At 42.9% G+C, this 20931-nt stretch overlaps 1 protein-coding gene across 4 annotated transcripts in view; it reads right to left on the bottom strand.

Moving 5' to 3' along the window:
• Window positions 1-2437: 2437 nt before the first annotated feature.
• Window positions 2438-20931, bottom strand: part of UBE2V1 (ubiquitin conjugating enzyme E2 V1) — a 30695-nt gene continuing 12201 nt past the window's right edge. For 2 of the 4 annotated variants that reach the window (XM_055342920.1, XM_055342935.1), the window contains exons 2-4: window positions 14258-14406; window positions 5100-5225; window positions 2438-4014 (exon numbers count right to left, since the gene is read on the bottom strand). In XM_055342920.1, coding sequence (XP_055198895.1) covers window positions 3868-4014; window positions 5100-5225; window positions 14258-14406 — 422 coding nt within the window. In that variant the 3' untranslated portion in view covers window positions 2438-3867. Of the gene's footprint in view, window positions 4015-5099; window positions 5226-14071; window positions 14123-14257; window positions 14407-15103; window positions 15186-20931 lie in introns of all 4 variants that reach the window. The other 2 variants (XM_055342926.1, XM_055342946.1) reach the window with 2 other exon arrangements.

Here is a 20931-nt window from a genome sequence, read left to right as displayed (position 1 = left end):
TCTTGTTCATGGTAAGAAGTCGTCTGGCAGCAGCAATGAGGTTGGCTCTAGCACTAAGACCTCTTCCAAGGTCACCTCTAGGCAATGTGAGGCAGCCTGGACTAAAAGCAAAAGCAGGTAACCTCATGTCATCCCAAGAATGCCTTCAAGGTGAGTCCAGTTATTGTGCACACAGCTCAGAACTATCTGTACAGCCCCCAGCCCAGATGATGACTCACAAGCTGGAAAAGATGACCTGCTTTCACAAGCTGCCCTTCCTTAGAATTTCCTCCTCTGTTGAGTAAGGAAGGGGAAATCCCTAACGCTAGGCCCCAGTCTTTTATGGGGTTGACGATGGAGTAATATGAAGCTGGCACGAGTAAGTAAGGAAGGGGAATGTGGCTGAGTATCCACTAGCTCCCTGGAGGCAGGGAGGGAATTCAAAGGGCAAGAGGCTGAGCAGGGGACCCTGATGGCCAGGGTGGACAGGGGAGGGACCTGCGGAGTCTGTGCCATTTATTGGACACCATCCACGCTGCCCTATCACAACTAAAGGCACTAGTACCGCAGGGTGACCCCACCCAAGGGCTCCAGGAACTGTCTCGGCAGGGCTGAGACACAGCTCAAGACCCTGCTCTCGTCCCAAGATTATGGTCAAAAGTCATGGGGTAGTGGAGACCCACCACTGGTTTGCTGTTGGTAAGTATCTGAGGGTGCATGTCCTCTTCCACCTGGTCAGATCATTGGAGACCTCCGTGCACCCCCACACCCTGCAGTGCTACACAGTGAAAAGTAACAGGAGTGTCTTCTCTCAAGAGCAAAGACCTGACTGGAGCTGCGGATGTGGAGGTGTGAGCAGAGGCACCTGGTGAAGCAGCGCACTCAGCCCCCCTACACAAGCGTTTCTTCTCTGCCCTAAATTTAGGCCCAAACTGCAGACCACCTGTAAACACATCAGCAACAATGAGAAGCAAATCACATGACTGTGGGACATAACCACAGATGAGGCTCAGCTATCACAGAAAGTTCCAGCTCAATTTCCCCCAACTCTGAGGTCAGTTCTGTCATACATGAAGAAGGAAAAGGTGCCCACTCTAGGATTCCAGATGGCTCTTCTCTCTGGAGGTCACAAAGCATGTGAGAGCTGCTACCTTTAGAGTTAGCTCTGCATTTGCCTTGGAGTTTTCCAGCAGCATTTTGAAATAATTTTAGAATCTCCCCTCCCCCCCCAAAAAAAATCTCCTGTCCTTGTCCTCCCTTGGTGAAGCTAAGTACTATGGGTGAAGAACCCACAGCTGAAAGGCAGTAATTCACTCTGGAGGACTCCTAGGGACCATCTGGCAGTGCTTTCTGAAGGGTGACCCAGTAAGAACAATTTGGCGCTACCCAGGCACCAGGTTCTGACATCTGACCTGGCCCCCAACAGCCACAGAATGGCCTGGCTCCTGCCACAGGACACCAAGGTCACGCCTGCTGGTGGCTGGGACCACAGCAGGAAGTTCAAATCCTGGATAAAAACAGCCACAGACACGTTTCTACTCCCTACAGTGTAGGGAGTAGACAAACTGTCAACTGTCAGGCAAAACTCTGGTCTCAAATGCCAGAAATTCATGTGAAAGCCCTATTTTTCCCTTCCCAACAGACTACTAAATCCAGCTGGTAAGTAGGTGCTAGAGGGGACTTAATAGCTAGAGTCCCACAAAGCTACTTAAAGGAAAGATCACCCGCCACCCCCCCCCCCACCTTCTCACTATAATCTTGTAAGACAGGGGTTGGCAAACTGTGGCCCATGGGCTAAATCTGGCCCATTGCCTTTCTGTACAGTCCCTTGATGAACTATTTTTGCAGATGAACATTTACAACAGACTTGATAAATCAGGAATACTAGCTTTAAATTCCAGTAAGCAAAATGTTACTCTCCAAAAAAAGAATTCTTCTCATTAGGCCTATAACATTAGAAAAGAACTGCACTCAGTTGCTAGATTTTGAATTTCATCAATAACCAATTTTGTGGAAATCCATTTTCTCTCACTATATAAATATTTACACAGTACCTTCAATTTTGTCTCTTGGCCCACAAAGCTTAAGTATTTACTGACGTAGGCCCTTGGCAGAAGGTTTGCCGACCCCTGATATAAGGACATCAATTTGAATCCCAAAGCATTTTAAGATGTCAAATTCCATTCCTAAATTATATGCCAAGAGGAAGAAGGGCACAGCTTCTTAAATATTAACGCACACTTTCTTTTTTATTATATTAAAATCAGGCAATGGTCTGACAATAAAAAGGCTGCTTATGGAATACTGTTATGTTCAACTTTACTTACAGGATGTTAAATCCTTAGAACTAAGGTATCCCCCAGAAAAAGATTAATGGAAACATCGATTGCTTTTCAGACTTGATAGTTGCTGCTTCAAAAGGTGGTTTTATACAAACACTAAATTAAAAAAAAAAATCTTTAGAACACAATGAATCGCTTTTATTTCGGTATGCATCCACATCTCAGCATTTAGTGGTCCTGAACAGAAAAGTGGAAAAACGCAGCAATTTGCCAGGAAGTCAAGCCCGCCAATTTCGGGGATCTGCTGTGCACACTGAGTTCTTTCTTGATCCCTGCTGAGGACCATGAGACGCAGCAGCACCAAAACCAAAGTATGCACCGAATCCAAGGTTCTTTTCGTTCCAGTTGTCAGATTCCAAACTAGACCCAAATGGATTGTAAGATGACCACATGAGAACCCTGTTTAAAACTTCTTCAATTGTTAAAAGCAAAAGCAATTACAGGAAAAGAAAACAATTCATTCAGAGGGATCGTGTGTGCTTACAAGTGTCTTCTGTGGCCTTTCTCCAAGTTTTACCACCAAGCACTTTGAGAGCTGGCAGGTCTGAATACCCCTGGTGACTGTTCTTTTCACTTTATCAAAACCTGAGCTAAAAAACGGCATCAGCTGATGATGACAGCAGAGGGTGGCAGGGCTGAGGACCCAATATTCATTCCCAGGCTGGTGGAGAGTGAGTAAATGTGGTTCCAAACTAAATGAGGGAAGTCAGAGACTCTTTCCAACCTTACCTGATGGCTTCTGGCCAAAGCAAGGAAGTATTGGGTTGTGATGGTGCAAAAAAGGACTTGAGGAGGAAGGAAAAAGCAGCACCCCTCGATTAAGGTGGGGGAGAAGATATGGGGAAAGCCCTGAATTCCTCACCAAAGGCCAATTTCAGAGGGGAGCAGAGGGGGTTACAATCTATGCTTCGGCCGAGGGTGGTCATGGGAAGTGGAGAAAGGATGATGGCTTGGAGGGGGGAGGGCATCATTTAAGACTTAAAAAGAAACCAGGGGTGCAGCTGGAGCACCCCTGCACACCCAGCAGTAGTCCCACAGGCTGTGACCTGAAACCTTCACGCCTATTCTAGCAAGCCACCCCAAGCTGGAGGGCTGTTGCAGGGACAGAGGGGTGGGGGGAGGGAGGGAGGGAGGGAGGGAGCCAGCAGAAGGAGACCAGCGGGAGGAGAAGGGGAGAAGGCAGAGACCCCAGGCCATGTAATCAGCAGCAAGGTGATTGTGTGATGTGTCTTTTCACAGTTGAGTTAGATGTGCCCCACCGGTTATGATGGGAATCAATTTAAATATACTTTCTTGATCCCAGAAGTTCAACTATGTGGACAGTGGTTACACTTGACAGGATGATTTGTTATAGCACAACTTATATATTTCAAATGGACAAAAAATTAGTATCGTTTACAGTATCTCAAGATAAATTGCCTTTGAATGGGAGCTTCCTTTCCAGTACTTTTGAGGTCTACAAGACGTATCTAGAAAATGTACTACTGTGGAAAATGACTGCTTAAATCGAATGGGGGGGAGGGGGGCCTGTGGTTTCTCTTTTTGATTAATTGCTGTAACACTGTCCTTCGGGTGGCTGAGGGAGTTTCATGTTTTCTTTAGACATCATTAGGCGCCGGAGCTCTTGCAGGACAACTTTGATGCTATATGAATTCTGCCATTTTGCTAGCACGGATATGGCTCTTGGGTCCACCTACAGAAAGGCAAACAAAAAACTGTCAGGCTCTCCAACAAATGAATCACTATATGCTGGAGTAAAACTGCAGATAGGAGTAAACTACATTTCTCAAGTGGAACATGCCCATCACACCACCATATCTGACATGTAGAATTACCTGCATGACTCCCTCCCTCTGGGCAGTCTGTTTTTTCCTGTTTGTGTCTGAACCCTCACTGTTTAGGAGAAGGAAACTATGGATATGCAAAGCTACCTTCAGAGAAATGGCCCTGACACTTAGCAAGACTCCGCCCAGCTGGCTCTAGAACAGTGACCTGCTCTCCTGGACTGGCTGCTGCCTCTGCTCAAGTCTGTCCTTTCTTGGCTCTACACCCAGGTGGTATATGATAACAATGTTCAGTGCAGTAAGGAGCAAAGGCAAGTGGTGGCCCAAATCCACACTCTGGTGACAAGGCCCTGCCTCTGAGTCACATTCTCTCATGTTAGTACAGCAATTCCCAAAAGAAATTTCCCAAAGTGTGAGTTGAGTTTTGGGTTCAGGACTTTGGTGGAGCTCAGATACAACATTAAACACTGAACACACCGCAACAAGCCCATCTCTTTTCGCTTTTCTTTCAAGTCTTCTGAGTGTCTCAAATCAAAGGCTTAACTCACATAATGCTAACACGTAAAACCCTTCAACACTTGCTGATCTCCCCTTTGAGCAGGTCTCAAAGGCTCAAAGCCTTTGGCAAGAAACATGGGGCATTTATTAATGTCACTTTGATTCTGTAGTATTTACTGTTGCCATTACTGCCTTCTATGACAAGCCTCAGGCTCCTCATCTCTACCTCATGAGGATGTATCATGAAGACAGCATGAGCTCCTATCTCAAAGCAAGCAGCACAGTGTTGGCCCAGAGTAAGTGTCACACGAATGATGATTGAAACACAGGTGAGGAATAGGCCCTTACACCAAGTCTGCATATGTTCATACTGCAATATATTTCATCATCAAATCACCAAGGAATATATAGAATTAGGGCCACAGTGCTCCTGGTGTTTGAGTACAAAGCATCTCTCAACCCAAAGGAACAAGTATGGGCAGGAAAAACAACTTACCACTCCATTAGAACTATTAACTCCATTCATATTAATTTTTGTTACAAATCTTACAAAGGGGGGTGCTTCTGGGTATTTAGGTCCACATTCTATTTTAAGGCTGTATATTCGGTTTTCATAAATTGTCTGGAAAAAAAAGGTACAGAGATGTCAGGCAATTACACACCATGAACTAAAAAAGGCAGATCTTTTGAAACCCCATTTATTCCTGCCTGCAGAACTGGTGCATCTGCTTCCTATGTTTATACATAGTCTACTTGTTATTTGTTAGATTAGTAGTAACTTGTCCCCACACTAGTGTATATCAATTCTGGTCTTGGGGGAATAAAAAGGCAGAAAATTTAAAATAGTATCACTGAAGTTTCAAGTTAGTGTTATTTAAATCCAATCAGATGGACTTGTTTTTATATTAATTTCTCTACTTTGCAGACCTGTCCTGTGCTCTGGGCAATGGTGTGTAATAGGCATTCTTTACTCTGGAAAGCCACATTAAAGGTCTACTCACAGCAGAGTCATCAGCCAATGCAGTAAATACCACCATGTGCAAAGCACTGAAAAGTGCTGAAATTTTGAGAACTTCAAAATTAAACAAAAGTTAGTGGGTGTGGGTGCGGATACAAGAACTGTTTTCCCATTTCCTCATCACTTTGGGGTGGTGGGCAACATCATCTCTCCCTGCAAACTTTTCATCAATCTGAGAGACTACAGGTATTTAGTGGGTGAGGTGGGGAACCGAGGATGCCAGGCCTACAGGGGGAAAAGACTGTCCTTCAAACACCAACTGTGGCTCTGTAGAAAAACACTGTCATGCCAGTCGCCCATGGCAATGAACTTTTCACTGTAACTTCCACTTGACGAGCAGCAAAATGTGCTGTCTTAGCTTCCATCTGCCTAGAGGGCCCTGCCCCAACCTGAACTATCTACCATACACCCATTAAGACCCAGTTCAAACATCATCTGCTCAAATGTCACCTGGCTCAGTCATCATACGGGGTAAGTTAGTCCACAGCTTTCTGTCTTATATGAAGTGGTGATGTCCTCATTTAAACATCTAAAGGCCACCCTGAAGGGGGACATCTCCTCATTAGACTGGTTCCCTTGAAGGCAGAGGCCACCCACCCTCCAATGGGACCCCTTCTCAGGCACCAGTGCTCCTGCCTTCCTCAGGAACTCTTGCCCAAATAATGACTCCTGTGTAAACAGCGACATCTAGCTGTCTTGGGGGGAGACTAAATTCCAGAAGATCCTTGAAAAGATTATGTCTAAAAAATGGTCTGTCCCTAAGGAAAAAAACTGGAACATATTTTAAGATTCAGAAGACATTCATAATGTACCCATAAAGACCTTTCACATCTACTTAACAGGGACTCCAAACTGTGACAAACTTAAACTCAATTCTGGATTTCCACCCACCCTCAACCTGCTCTTCCTCTCTTCTTCCCTTATAAATGGCACCACCATCTAGCAATTGGTTAAAACAAAACCTGGCAGCCAGCCACAATTCCCTTTTCTCTTACCCACTACCTTCCAATCAAAAGGAGATCTCAGCTTCCATCTCCAAGAGTAATCCCACACCCACCCACTTCCCTTTACCACGCCCCTCGTCTCAATCACCCCAGGCCTCTGTTTTCTCTTGCTCCTCCTACAATCTGTTCTCCACACAGCAGCCTGACTGATCTTTCAAAATCAAGAACCAGCCCTGACCCTCTAATGGCTATGAGTGACCCAAAAAGGAAGACCACATTCCCAGATGGGACCCTGTGTACCCCTGCCCTCCTCTCTTTTTATTCTTCTTCCTCTCCATCTAGCCCCAGACTATCTCTCCCTTGGGGTCCTGGCACCACTTGCTGTTCTGTGTCCATCCTGCAGCTCTTTGGCTCAAGGGTACCATCCTCACAGAAGTCCTCCTGACTCCCCATCTCATGCCAGACTGGATAAACTACGAAGGAGGGCAGGGGCCTCCACAGAACTGGTACTCAAGTGTTTCTTGACTTGAATATTGCTCTTTACAAGTTTATAAAAAATGAAGAGCTTGTTGCAACTAAGATGCTCCCTTGGAAGACAAAAATTAACTCAGTCAACACAACAAAAGGGAAGCAAACAGAGGTTTGTGGAAAATATGATAAAAGGTCTATCTTCAGGGGCTAGCACCATCTCCATTGGCAACTATGCACTGAACAGTACCTGCTGACTGCATGGATCCCAAGTTCATCTCTGGACGTCTGGCCTGCTCATCCTCAATGGTTTTGTCACACAATTCAGACAGAATTCCTTACATAAAGTAGTCCCTGGAGGCATGGGCTTGTGGTAAATATCGAAATAAGTTAAAAAAATATTTGATATATTTTGGAGGTTCTGAGGCACCAATTTATTCACCTGCTAGTATGTTTTGTGGCTTAACAGTCTTGACAAGATTTCACTAATTGTTCTACCTATTAACAACAGCATCAAATGGTTAAGAAGGTGAGCAGCCTGGTAACAGGATTCTGTTTATTCCATGTGTTAAATCTTACTACTCTTGACACTATGAAGTCTAATCTAAAAATGTGCATTCTATGATTACTTTCTTAGAAAGCAAAAAGAAATACTAAATTTCTGACCATAGATGTTCAACTTGCAACTTTCCTAGAACACACTAATAAATGCAAGTCAAGTGAACATCGAGACACCTGAAGGATCATTAAAAAGTACAAAGCAAGACTTTTGTAGAAAACAGGGTTATGGTTTTTTTCTGTTTTGTTTACTAGTGCTCCAGAGACCTGCTGAAAAGGTTCCATTGATGAAAGGAATTATGCCTGAAGGAGAACTGCTAGAACATTCTATGAGGAAACACTGGTCAAGATTCATTATTTGATCATGAAACACTTTCCACTTTGTGGATGTGACCTGAGCTTCATGGGGTAATATGGTAGTGCCTATCAAAATGTGAAACAGGCATGCTCAAACCAGCAAGACTATTTTTAGGAATTTCCTACAGGCAGACTTGTATTTGTGCACAAAAATGTGAAGCATTAAAAAAAAAAAAAGTGAAGCACTGTCTGCAATAGCAAAAATAACTACAAACAATCTAAATGTCCACCTGCAAGGGAATGATTGAACAAATAGGGCATATTCCAAAAATCAGATACTTTGTAGCCTTTTCAAAGGCTGAGGCCCAGACAAGCACATGGAAAGACCACATGGAAAGACTGCTAAGAGGTAGGTTTCCATACAGCCCAGTTGCTGAATATGTACAGCCTGTAAAAGCAGACAAACACCTCCCTCTAGCTGAGACTACACTAATGTACACATGGGTTGTTTCATCCACTAGATACTACAGGCCCTGGGCCTAAAATACATATATGAGAGAATCCCAGCCTAATCATGATGAAAAACAGCAGATAAATTCCAACATGGACATTCTACATAAGACCTGACCAGTACACCTCAAAACTGTCAAGGGCCAACAAAACATAATGTAGTATCTTGGATAGGATTCTGGAACAGAAAATAGACACAAGGTAAAAACTAAGAACATCTGAATAAGACATGGACTTTAATTAATAGCAATGCATCAATATGGGGCCACGGGTGGTGACAAATGTACTATTCCAATATTAGATGCTAATGACATGGGAAGCAGGGTTCCCCCTGCTTCCAGGTACACCTGGAACTTTCCATACTATCTTCACACCTTTTCTGTAAGTCTAAAAGTATTGTGAAATAAGTTTATCTTGAAAATGCAGGAGATATGAACAAAAGGAAAAGGTACTGGTTGCAAAACAAGCAAATCACAAAACCTCAATATATAAAAAGGTCAATCAGGTCAAGCCAGATGACTGGTACTCAACTGAAATCTTACGCAGGCACCTGCAAGTTATATGTGATATACAATGTGGGCAATGTGCTGTGTGAGAATGAGGGGTGGGCCCTTCAAAAAGTGAAAAGGTCTAAATGGCTCTGGAGGAGGACAGGGAGGAAACCACATAGGAAGAGGTGTGTAAGGAGATGTACTGAACACTGCTTACAGTGAATTTGGAGAGCGGGGATATGGCAGTTAGGATAAGCCAGAAAATGAGATGCAGCACTAAGCATTTTAAGAGAATTTAGCTCAGGGAAATGGTTAAACAGGTGTCACTGGACTGAAAACATAAAAGGGGAAGCTGAGCTAATCAGAGGTAACCTGCAGAAAGCAGGTGGTACCCCTTGAGGCTGGGAGAACAAAGGGAATAAGCCGCGGTTTTTCAGACCTAGAGGCTCCGGGACAGAGGTCTCTAGAGCTGAACTCAACCTCTGAGGAGGAGGTGCAGCCAGCCGGCTCTGGGAGGAGCCCCAATAGCTTGTGCCGGGATGAAGGGCCATTACCAGAGTGGTGCATACAGAACAAGCAAACAAGGAAAAAGTCCTTTCTCCTTGCCTTTCAGGCACTGTCCTGCGTTCCCAACTGGAGGAAGCTAATAGGGTGCCAGCTGGCAAAGGAAAAATGTAGTCTGCAGAGTCCCAGCCCCAGTATCCAAAAGTGGAGCTGAGAAAGATGGGCTAGCTTGAGTTGGCACCTGCCAACATCCCTCCAGACACTGACAAGACAAAATTTTCCTCTGTACTGAGCCTCTACCTCTTTCCACAAGTCAGAATATCCTGCTGAGTGAGCTACTGGACCTATCTTCAGGCAACATTAACCATTCATTTCTCCAAGTCAATGCTAGTGCCACTTAGAAAATTCTAGAACCTAAAAACTAAATTGTCCAATTAACCACACAATCCTAATCTAAATTACAAAAGAGAAGGCAAGTACTTATCCTTTCCATTTGGCTTCTGTTCCTGTCGTGTCAGCCCACATGTGTCCCCCATCCAGGCTGGGAGAGCTGCTCTAGTTTCCAATGTCTTTCAGTGTCCCCGATATTGTTGCTGCCTCCTGGGACCTCTCCTCTGGGTGCTCAGTTCTGCTTCCCACGTCCTCCAAGCCCCAGGGTGGAGTTACTGTTTGCTCCACTGTTATCTCTGTAGCCCCACAGTGTATCTTCTCTGCCTTTTCAGTCCAACACTAATTTGATCAACTCCTTGTATTAAATTCTCTCTGTTGAAATACCTGGCATGGTTTCTCTTTCCCTGACTGACTCAAAGAGTTAAGCGGAACAAAGTGAACTTCTTATTTGACATACTCTGTATTGTCTGAGAATGTTTAGGAGGATATAATCATGGATCACACATGCTACATAAAGCTTTTTTAAAAAAAAGACAAACCAATATGCACCGATATGGTAAGACATCCACCATCTGTTAAGTGAAAAAAAATGAAGTTTCAAACCATTGTGTATATATAGCAAGGTCTCATTTTTATTAAAAAGGATATGTACTTATGTTTGTGTACCCAAAGCAAAAGCCAGTATTAACACTCATTCTGTGGGCAACATGATGAAAAGGGGGAAGGATTACTTTCCTTTTACCTCACACATTCCTGTAATTATGTTTTGTTCTCAAGCACGCACACAGTATTTTTAGATAAGTACGTGTATAAACACACACCCAGGCTCCAGCCCGCACATAAAAACATTATCTTGGACAACTCAAGACATAAACAGTGTTTCTCAACCAAGGCAATGTCTGCCCGCCCCCATCCCCCACCCCCAGAAGGGGTGGGATTTAGGCAACATCTGGAGACCTTAATGGTTGTCACAACTTGGGGAGGGAGGTGCTACTAGCATCTAGTGAGCAGAGACCCGGGGTACTGCTAATCCTACAATGCACAGGACAGCCTCACAACAAAGAATGATCCAGCTCAAGATGTCAATAGCACTGAAGCTGAGAAACTGCTCTGTAACCTAGCTATTCTTAGCGCCTCTGTGGTTAGAGGTGAAATAATCCACATCTAATGCTGTGGACAGTTGGGCATTTGCCAGAATTCTGCAAAGGGCAATCGCATGAGAAACTCTGCTTTCAGGTTTGGAGAAGTTGCTTTCTTAAAAACATAAAAAATTCAAATAGCTAACACACATAATTAAAGCATCTCAGAGTACAAAAAAGTCTATGATAAAAAATAAGTCTCCTTTCTACCCTGATCCTAGCCAGCTAGATCCCTTTTGAAGAAGGCAACCACTGTCAACAACTTCTTTCATGTTAGCCCAAAAGTACTATAAACACAGAGGCACAAGTATATGTACGACTTTTTCCTCTTCCCCACCTCACCACTCCAGTAGCAGCATATTCTATACTGCTTTGTACCTTTTCTCACTTAAATATCATGGAAATAATTCCATTTCAGCACACAAAAATCTTGCCTCGTCCTTTTCAATAGCTAAACAGTACATACTACATGGTCTACTGAAAGACACCGAGGTGGCTTCCAATATTTCACTACAATTGAAAATGCTGCATTCCATAATTTTGTATATATAGGCCTTTGGGCAACACATTAAAAAAAACTAAATTCCTAGAATTGCTGGATCACTTTTGATGGAGGATCTTCTTTTGAGTTATATAATCACAAAAATATAATAGGGAAATAAGTTACTCAAGTGCTCTATTTGGATGCTTTAATAATTATGTTGATAGTCCAGAGGCCTAGCATATACCTTGTATGCTAGTAGGCTGGTCACAGGAAGCACCTAGGGCAGACAGTTCCTTTTACAACTCTGCTTTTAATCTTGGGGAGTCTGGGCAAGTATAAATATAGGGGTAAAAAAACAATCACTGACAACATTGGTGAGGGTAAAGAGAAACTGAAACCCTCAGGAGCTGCTGGTGGGAATGCAAAACGGCTTCCACTTTGTAAAGCAGTCTGGTGGTTATGTAAAATGTTAAACATAAAGTTACCATATGATCCAAATGATTCCACTCCTAGGTATACACCTAAGAGAAAATGAAGACATATGTGCACACAAAAACCTGCACACAGATATTCACTGCAGCATTATTCCTAATAGGCAAAAAAAAAAAAAAAAAGGAAAAAAATCCAAATGTCTATCAAACAGTTAAAGGATAAAGAAAATATGGTCTATGCACATAAGAGACTATTATTCAGCTATCAAAAGGAATAAACTACTCAATTACTGTTAAGTGCTAGAACATGTATGAACCTTGAGAACATCATGCTAGTAAAAGCTACCACAAAAGACCCCATGTTGTGTGATTCCATTTATATGAAATGCACAGAGGAGACGAATCCACAGGGGCAGAGTAAATGAGTGGTTATCTTAGAAAGGGAGAGGGGTGGGGAACAGGTTGGGAGCGACTGCTAACGGGGAAAGAGGTCTTTCTCTGGTGTAATGAAAACGTTCTGAAATTAGTGACAGCTGCAGAATTCTGAATATAATAAAAATCATGGAGCAGTATACTTTCCAGGTGTATTCTACAGTAAGCAAATGCTATGATATGTGAATTACATCTTGATAAGACTGTCATGTGTATATGAAGAGAATGTGTGGAAAGCATCCTGCCTACTGTAGCCACTCACTAAGCAAGCCCCCTGTGGAAAGAGTTAAACTGAAACGCAGGGTAACCTAAGGTGTTGTAGGTAGAACAGAATATTTTCAATGGAATTTGGTGGCTCATTTAAGTGTATAATTCAGTGGTATTTAGTGTATTCACAATGTTGTACACTGGTCCATTCTTAATTTGTTAGAACCTGAAAATCAGTCCGCTAATGAACAAATCTATTGAACAACTGCCCCATTCCGAGTCATTTCCAGGTGCTCTGGAGAGCAAGGAGGAGGGAAGAATAGTTTTCACCTTCAAGAAACCTAACCATTCTTAGGAAAAGAAGAAATGCAGTGAAGGAAGCCATCACCATACAGTGGGCTTTTAGAAACAGCAAGAAATGATCTCCATGAAGAAACGAGCTTTCTAGATCAAGTTTTCCTCAGTATGTAATAGATTTATAAATCCTAGTTCTCAGAGATTTTTTAAAAAGATAAAGAAATGAGTAAAAAACAGTAAATTGAATATATATATTTTTAAACCCAAAAAACAAAACCACAGGGTCAAAGATGACTCAAGAAGCAACGTTAAATAGCAAAGCCAGTCATTCACTGTGTGTATTTACGATAGTCCAAGATGAACAGTAGATTATCCTAACACCTAATGAACATGACCCTCTTCCTTGTTTCAGCCAGGGCCACATCCTATATCTTTCTCCTTCCCACAGAGTTGGTGCAGAGCCTGTGCACACAGTGAAAAGAATGACTGGCTGCCACCATCTTTGAGCACACACAGGAAAGGTCCTGTTACATTCAGACGGAATCTCCCATGGTCTGAAACAAGTGTCACATTATGAGAATCTATTTCTTCACTCTTACCTCATATTACTACTTAACACTCTGGAAAATTCTATAATGGGAACACATGAAAACTCAAAATCTAAACAGAGAGGAGATAATGGAGCATAGGGTTAAGAGTACAGGGTCTAGAGTCAGAACCCCTTTGGAAATTATCAGCTATGTGACTTTGGGCAAGTAATTTTACTTCTCTGTTTTGTCACCTGTAAAACTGGATGTGACAACACAATAGTAGCTCTTAACAACAGGTTCTTGTGAGAATTCAATGACATTTCTTGGAGGTTTTACTATGTACATTAAAAAGTTAGCTGGTACTACAAAGCCTGGGAACTCTCACAAATCACAAAGCTCTAAAAGAGAGGTCAATATTCTCATCCCTGTTGTCTCTGTCTTCTTTGCAAAGGCCTCTGGGTCTCATAGTGCCTGGAAGAGACCAGAGCCAACCAGGCAGGCAATAAGCCTTTGCTGAATGGCCTGATGAATTAGGACATGAGTGTGTGGCAGACCTGGGAAACTGTAAATGAAAACCACAACCATGAAGGCGTTCCAAAGTTTGTTTGTATGCTGTCTTCAGAACGCTGGCTACTGTATCTGGGGCCTTGTTATTTGATAAGCCCAAGAGTCTGTTCTAAACTAGCCGTGAGGGTGTAATGACCTCACACCTCCCTGTCTACATATTATGTAAATTCACACTATGAGTCTAAACAGGTTTTTGCTTACCATGAGAGGGATTAAACAGCATCAGAGGAGGTTCAAATATATAAACTGAAACTGGTCAAAAAAGAATAGCCACATTTCAGAAAATATACCATTGGTGAGCTTTTTCCGTGATAAGGCTAATATTTCTTAAAAGGAGGCACAGTGAATTTAAGACATTGACATTTATAGCCGTAGCTCGACGCTTACTCTTGGAGGCCCAATTATCATCCCTGTCCATCTTGTAAGTGTCATGTCTTCGTCATCTTCTAGACCCCAGCTAACTGTGCCATCTCCTACTCCTTTCTGGCCTTCTTCCAGTTCTTCCAACAGTCGAAAATTGCGAGGGACTTTTACTCCTAAAATAAATGGAAAGAAATTCAAGATACTAGCAACTCCAGGGGAACCTGTAAGCCTGGATCTAGCTGCTCATTATTACTACGTGGAAATAAAGATGCTTACATGCAAAAAATGGCTCAAAGTTGTCATCCCTCCAACTTGCTTACAGAGCTTCTAGTACCGACCAGCACACCCACACGGAAGGGGCACGTGGTTTTGTTTCAGGTGATGTGACCACTGAACCAAGCCTAGAAGGACACCCCCCCCCCCTGGCCCCACAGCTTTGATAAATTTCAAGAGTTTACATGTCAAAATGTTGATCAATTTGGGTCCAGAACAGACGAAAACCACCAATATCGGTATCATGAGGATTAAGTGCCTCAGGAGAGAAGAGGCTACTGCTTTTGTTTCATTCTTATTACACATTCTGAGGTTAAGGGTGTGTGTGCATTTGTTGGAATGACACTCAAACTACCTCAGGAGGAACAGCCGCCAGGGCTGCATGAAATAAAAATGGTGTCCTTTTGATCAGCTAAGAGTCGACTGAAGGCACCAAGGATAAAATTTTCAACTATTCAAAACAGTTTCTCTCTTATGAAAAGGCCAAAGGAGGGTGGCTGGTTCCCTGATTTACTTGTTTCTGAAAATTCCAAAGCCTGGCAAGTAGCTCACGGAAGAAATCACACAAACACATCTCATAGGTTCAAGCTACTATACCTGAGTTCAGATTGAGGCTTGAGCCATTTCTGGGTGTTTTCCAGAACAGAGCCGAGGCATTGGGGCCAGGTAGGGGACGAGGCTGTGGGAGGGCAGGGAGAGCAATTTTCTTCCTGTGCTTGGGCACCAAGTAACTCTCCCAGGGATGCTCTCCCAACCAATCCTGCCTGCCTCTCCCCTCCTCCCACCTCCCTCCCTGGCATTTGAACTATTACCTCTGGGGGAAAAAAAAACCCTCAGATTCAGACAAGTTACAAGCTCTCTCTTGCCTTCAATGCTGAGCCCCCAACTGGCCAAACTCCATGAGGCGGCGAGCAGCACTTACCACGTAATTGTGGAGGAAAACCCACTGGAGAGACTCCAGACTGGGAGGTGTTCCCAGTATACCTTGTGTTTCCTAAGGTGGGACTCCTGCTACTATTCATTCAACTGGAGTAAATACCCAAGAATCCACTATAGGTCAGGCACTTTCCTAGGCAATGGGGAATAAGCAGTGAACAAAACAAAAATGCCTGTCCTCATGGAGCTTACCTTCTAGTGGGAAACATAAAATGACAAAACAAAAATACGAACTATATATATATATAGGAGGACAGCTGTTGGGAGTTCTGGAGCAGGGAGTAATGGGGGAAGAGCTACAACATTAAATGGAGTGATCACAGAAAGCCTTACTGAGACCAGATGTCATGACTAAGACCTCACATGAAGGAGCATGATCTATGCACAGCTCAAGGGGGAGTCTTCCAGTGAAGAAACAGCAAGTGCTAGCTAAGACCCTTGGGTAAGACTTTGCCTGGATTGTCAAAGAACAGCAAGATCCTAATTCACCTAAAACTGAGTCAGTGAGATGGAAGAGCAGTGGGTGGTTAAGGACTCCAACTACTACTGACCTGAGAAGCCACTGGAGTTCTGAACAGAGGAGTGACAGGATCTAACTTGCTTTTTTTTTTTTTTTTAATTATTTATGACAGTCACAGAGAGAGAGAGAGAGAGAGGCAGAGACACAGGCAGAGGGAGAAGCAGGCTCCATGCACCGGGAGCCTGACGTGGGATTCAATCCCGGGTCTCCAGGATCGCGCCCCGGGCCAAAGACAGGCGCCAAACCACTGCGCCACCCAGGGATCCCTAACTTGCTTTTTTAAATAGGATCCTCTGACTGCTGTGTGCAGAATAAAATGAAGGGAGCTAGGGCCTACGGCAATAATCTTGGCAAAAGAAAATACTGACTTGGACCAGTAAAGGTAGTGAGAAACAGCACAATTCCAGGTATTTGGGAGTTATGTATAAACTGGTAAGATTTGCTGTCAGATTGCTTGAGAAGTAGGAAAAAAGAGTAGTTAACTATGGCTTCTAGGCTTTTGTCCAAGCAAGTGGAAGGGTGGAGTTGCTAGTGGCACATAAATGAACACCTCATTTTACAGTTACGTATTTACTTTTAAGAATAATTTAAGGCAAGTAACGTACAAATTTCCCATTACAACGATGGTAAGAAATTCTTAACATAGGGATCCCTGGGTGGCGCAGTGGTTTGGCACCTGCCTTTGGCCCAGGGCGCGATCCTGGAGACCGGGATCGAATCCCACGTCAGGCTCCCGGTGCATGGAGCCTGCTTCTCCCTCTGCCTGTGTCTCTGCCTCTCTCTCTCTCTATCATAAATAAATAAAAATTAAAAAAAAAAAGAAATTCTTAGCATAAATGTAAGCAAAAGAGTTGGCTGATTGAAGGTAGTTTTAAATGACACAAATAAAATAAAAAAGTAAATAAATAAACGACACAGTACCTAAAAGTAAACAGAATAAACTGGAATGTATACTTGAATGGTTCGTTTGGAAAACACTGGCATTTAAAAAAAATTATTTATTCATGAGAAACACACAGAGAGGCAGAGACATAGGCAGAGGGAGGAGCAAGCAGGCTCCATGCAGGGAGCCTGATGTGGGACTTGATCCTGGGATCCCAAGATCACACCCTGAGTTGAAGGCAGACGCTCAACCGCTAAGCCACCCAGGTGTTTTCAATCCAAATAGTCACCTGAATTATTCAACTATAGTGGATTGTGTTTTCTAGCAAACACAAAACTAAAGGATGTTTGTGACATTATAAGCCAAACAATACAATGCCTTTTGTCTAGAGAGTTAAATCTGAATCTTTAGTAATCTTCATTTCCCTGGGCAGTAGAGCGGGATCACTATGTTCAACTACTGCTTTTACCACTGTTTAATGTATAAGCCTATTCTCACAAAAATGAATACCAAAAGAACACAAAATCATACAGATAGGAAGACTGATAAATATCAAATGGTGTAACAGGCTGAATTGTGTCCCTGCAAGTTAAAGCCCTAACTGCTAGAATCTCAGAATGTGACAATATTTGGAAATGAAAGTCTTCGAAGAGGTGATTAGGTTAAAATGAGTCCATTGGGGCATGTAGCTGGTTCAGAAGGTAGAGCATGTGACTGTTGATCTTGGGGTTCTGAGTTCAAGCCCCATGTTGGAGATGGAATTTACTTAAAAAACAAATAACGTCTCTTAAAAAATATAAATAAAAGGGGCCCCTGGGTGGCTCAGTTGGCTGAGCATCCAACTCTTGATTTTGGCTTGGGTAATGATCTCAGAGTCATCAGATGGAGCCCCATCTCCATCTGATGGGCTCCTCACTGGGCAGGGAGCCTGATTAGAATTCTCTCTCTCTCTCCCCCTCCTCCCTACCCAGCATACAGACTCTCTAAAAACAAAAAACAAAACAAAACACCAACAACACAAACACACATAAATGAAAAATAAAATGAGTCCATTAGGATGAGCCCTAATCCAATTTGGTGTCCTTAAAAGAGGAGGAAATTTAGACACACAAAGAAATAGGGATGCACAAGTGAATGGAGGAAAGACTGTGTAGACACAGGAAGGGCAGCCCTTGGCAAGCCTAGGGGAGAGGCCTAGGAAGAAATGAACCTGTTGACAACCTGATCTTGGACTTTTAGCCTCCAGAGGTATGAGCAAATAAATTCCTGTTGTATAAGCTACTCAGTGTGTGGTGGTGTTTTATCAGACCTAGAAAACTAATACAGATGCTAGGTAATATTTCAAGAAGCTTAAGAAAGTTGAATGGGGGGGATGCCTGGGTGGCTCAGCGGTTAAGCATCTGCCTTCTGCTCAGGGCATGATCCCGGGATCCGGGATCAAGTCCCGCATCAGGCTCCTTGCAGGGAGCCTGCTTCTCCCTCTGCCTATGTCTCTCCCCCCGCACCCCCCCCCCGTCTTTCATGAATAAATAAAATCTAAAAAAAAAAAAGTTGTTGAATGGGTGAGAGACCGACAGTGACAGTGGTTATCTCCAAGTATATGGGTGATTCCAACTCCTTTCCTGTATTTTTTAATTGTTTTATTTTTTTATCATAAGTGCACTCTTTAATTCCTATCCCCTTTCTGTATTTTCTAATTTCTTTTATGATGATCTTGTTATTTGCAAAACAAAACACATTTAGGAACTATGCCAACTATACTCTAGACAATGCCATCGTTTGGGCTTTCACATTTGCTGTTCCCACTGCCTGGAACACTGTTCCCCTAGATACCCATCAAGCTCCCTTATCTTCCCAGGGCCTCAGTTATATGACCCCTGATTAGAGTACAGATCAAGGATTCTCTGAGGTAGGAATCTCACTTAATGGTTTTCCTAAGTGACTAATTTTAAGTGGTTCATGTTTTCAAATTTTATTAAAACTTGTTTAAGACAAATGAACAATGGCAAAGTATAACAGCTCCCATAGCTAAGCCCTTCATTACTAAATGGAAGCTATGTGTGTGACCTCTATATCACACATGTGTGCCTTTTTGTGTAAGGTATTTCAATCAGGCAGGATTAACTATTTCCAGTACAACTATTTCTCTTATACACTTTAACAAATCAGGCTCCCTGCATGGAGCCTGCTTCTCCCTCTGCCTGTCTAAAAAAATGGGACGCCTGGGTGGCTCAGCGGTTGAGCGTCTGCCTTTGGCTGGGGGCATGATCCCAGGAGTCCTGGGATTGAGTCCCACATCGGGCTCCCTGCATGGAGCCTGCTTCTCCTTCTGCCTGTGTCTCTGCTTCTCTCTGTATGTCTCTCGTGAATAAATAAATAAAATATTTTTTAAAATTTTTAACAAAAACTTCATGGCTAGAAATGTCTCTTCATTAACAACCAGATCTCATTAGGGAATCTTAACCCAAAGATCACAGGCTCATTGTACTAGTTTCAAACAAACAGTGAATTCAAGTTATGTTTTTTTCCTTAAAATTTTATTTATTTAAGAGAGAGAGAGAGAGAGAGAGAGAGCGAGAGCGAGCATGAGCAGGGGGGAGGGCAAGAGGGAGAGGGAGAAGCAGACTCCCTGCTGAGCAGGGAGCCGAATATGAGACTTGATCCCAGGACCCTGGGATCATGACCTGAGCCAAAGCCAGATGCTTAATGGACTGAGCTACCCAGGTGCCCCCAAGTTTTATTTTTCTGATGTTTGATTTCTACTTGTGAAATAGGTAAAAATATTCTATTATTTAATCCTATATTTCCAACAGACCTTTCTATTAGGATTAGACATTTTTAAAAAAATATATTTTATTTATTCATAGAGACAGAGACACAGGCAGAGGAGAAGCAGGCTCCATACAAGAAGCCTGACATGGGACTTGACCCCGGGTCTCCAGGATCACACCCCAGGCTGCAGGCGGCACTAAACCGCTAAGCCACCGGCGCTGCCCTAGGATCAGACATTTAATTTAAGCCCATGTACACAACTGAACCAAAGAAATAATCAGTTCAACTTATTTTAGGTTAGCATTTGGAATAGTCACAGAGCACCACACAGGTCAAAGCAGTGTGCAGTTACTGCAGTACTGACATTATAGGATCATTCAATTTGATTCAAGTTCTAAAACAGGCATCAGAAACAGTTTAAGGGATGCCTGGGTGTCTCAGTCAGTTAAGCATCCAACTCTTGATGTCTTGATATCTGGGCTGTGTGTTCAAGTCCCATGATGGGTGTGGAGCCTACTTTTTAAAAAAAGTTTAGGGCAGCCCGGTTTAGCTTTAGCTCAGCTAGAGCCCGCTTTAGCTCAGCGGTTTAGTGCTGCCTTCAGCCCAGCGTGTGATCCTGGAGACCCGGGATCAAATCCCACGTCAGGCTCCCTGCATGGAGCCTGCTTCTCCCTCTGCCTGTATCTCTGCCTCTGTGTGTGTGTGTGTCTCATAAATAACAAAATCTTTAAATAAATAAATAAAAGTTTAAAAAATCAAAAACTTTGGATTGGCTAGTATCTATTAGGTAGTCAAAAAACATTCCAAGTGAGAGTTGGAACATACATATAAATATAATTGTACTATATATTGATTCATTACAATAAGCATTCATTCCATTTGAACAGCAGCTCTCAAGCTTTTCTGGTCTCAAGACTACTTTATACTCTCTTAAAAATTACTGAAGACTTCAAAGAGCCTTTGCTTATGTGAGTTATAGGTATTGATACCTGTTAAATTAGAAACCAAAATTGAGAAATGTAAAAAATATTTAATTCATTTAAAACTAATCACAATAAATCATCACATGTTGAATTAAATAACATGTCTTATGAAGTAATTACAGTTTCCAAAGAACAAAAGAAAATTAGTGAGAAGAGTGGGATGGCTTTACAAATTTAATGTCTGACTCAAAACAGGGAGTGTTAAGAACTGAGGTAAGCTGGAGAATACATGTTCTGTCCAATGGGGACAGTCACTCCTTGGGTCTGGCCAAGTGTCTGTGGGTCAGGTTCTGCTTATGGACCACCACCATGCATTTGGGGTCACCTAATT

The sequence above is a fragment of the Nyctereutes procyonoides genome, unplaced genomic scaffold (genome assembly GCF_905146905.1).
Source record: "Nyctereutes procyonoides isolate TBG_1078 unplaced genomic scaffold, NYPRO_anot_genome, whole genome shotgun sequence".
NCBI classification, from domain to species: Eukaryota; Metazoa; Chordata; class Mammalia; order Carnivora; family Canidae; genus Nyctereutes; species Nyctereutes procyonoides.
This window is presented reverse-complemented; position numbering and strand designations above follow the sequence as displayed.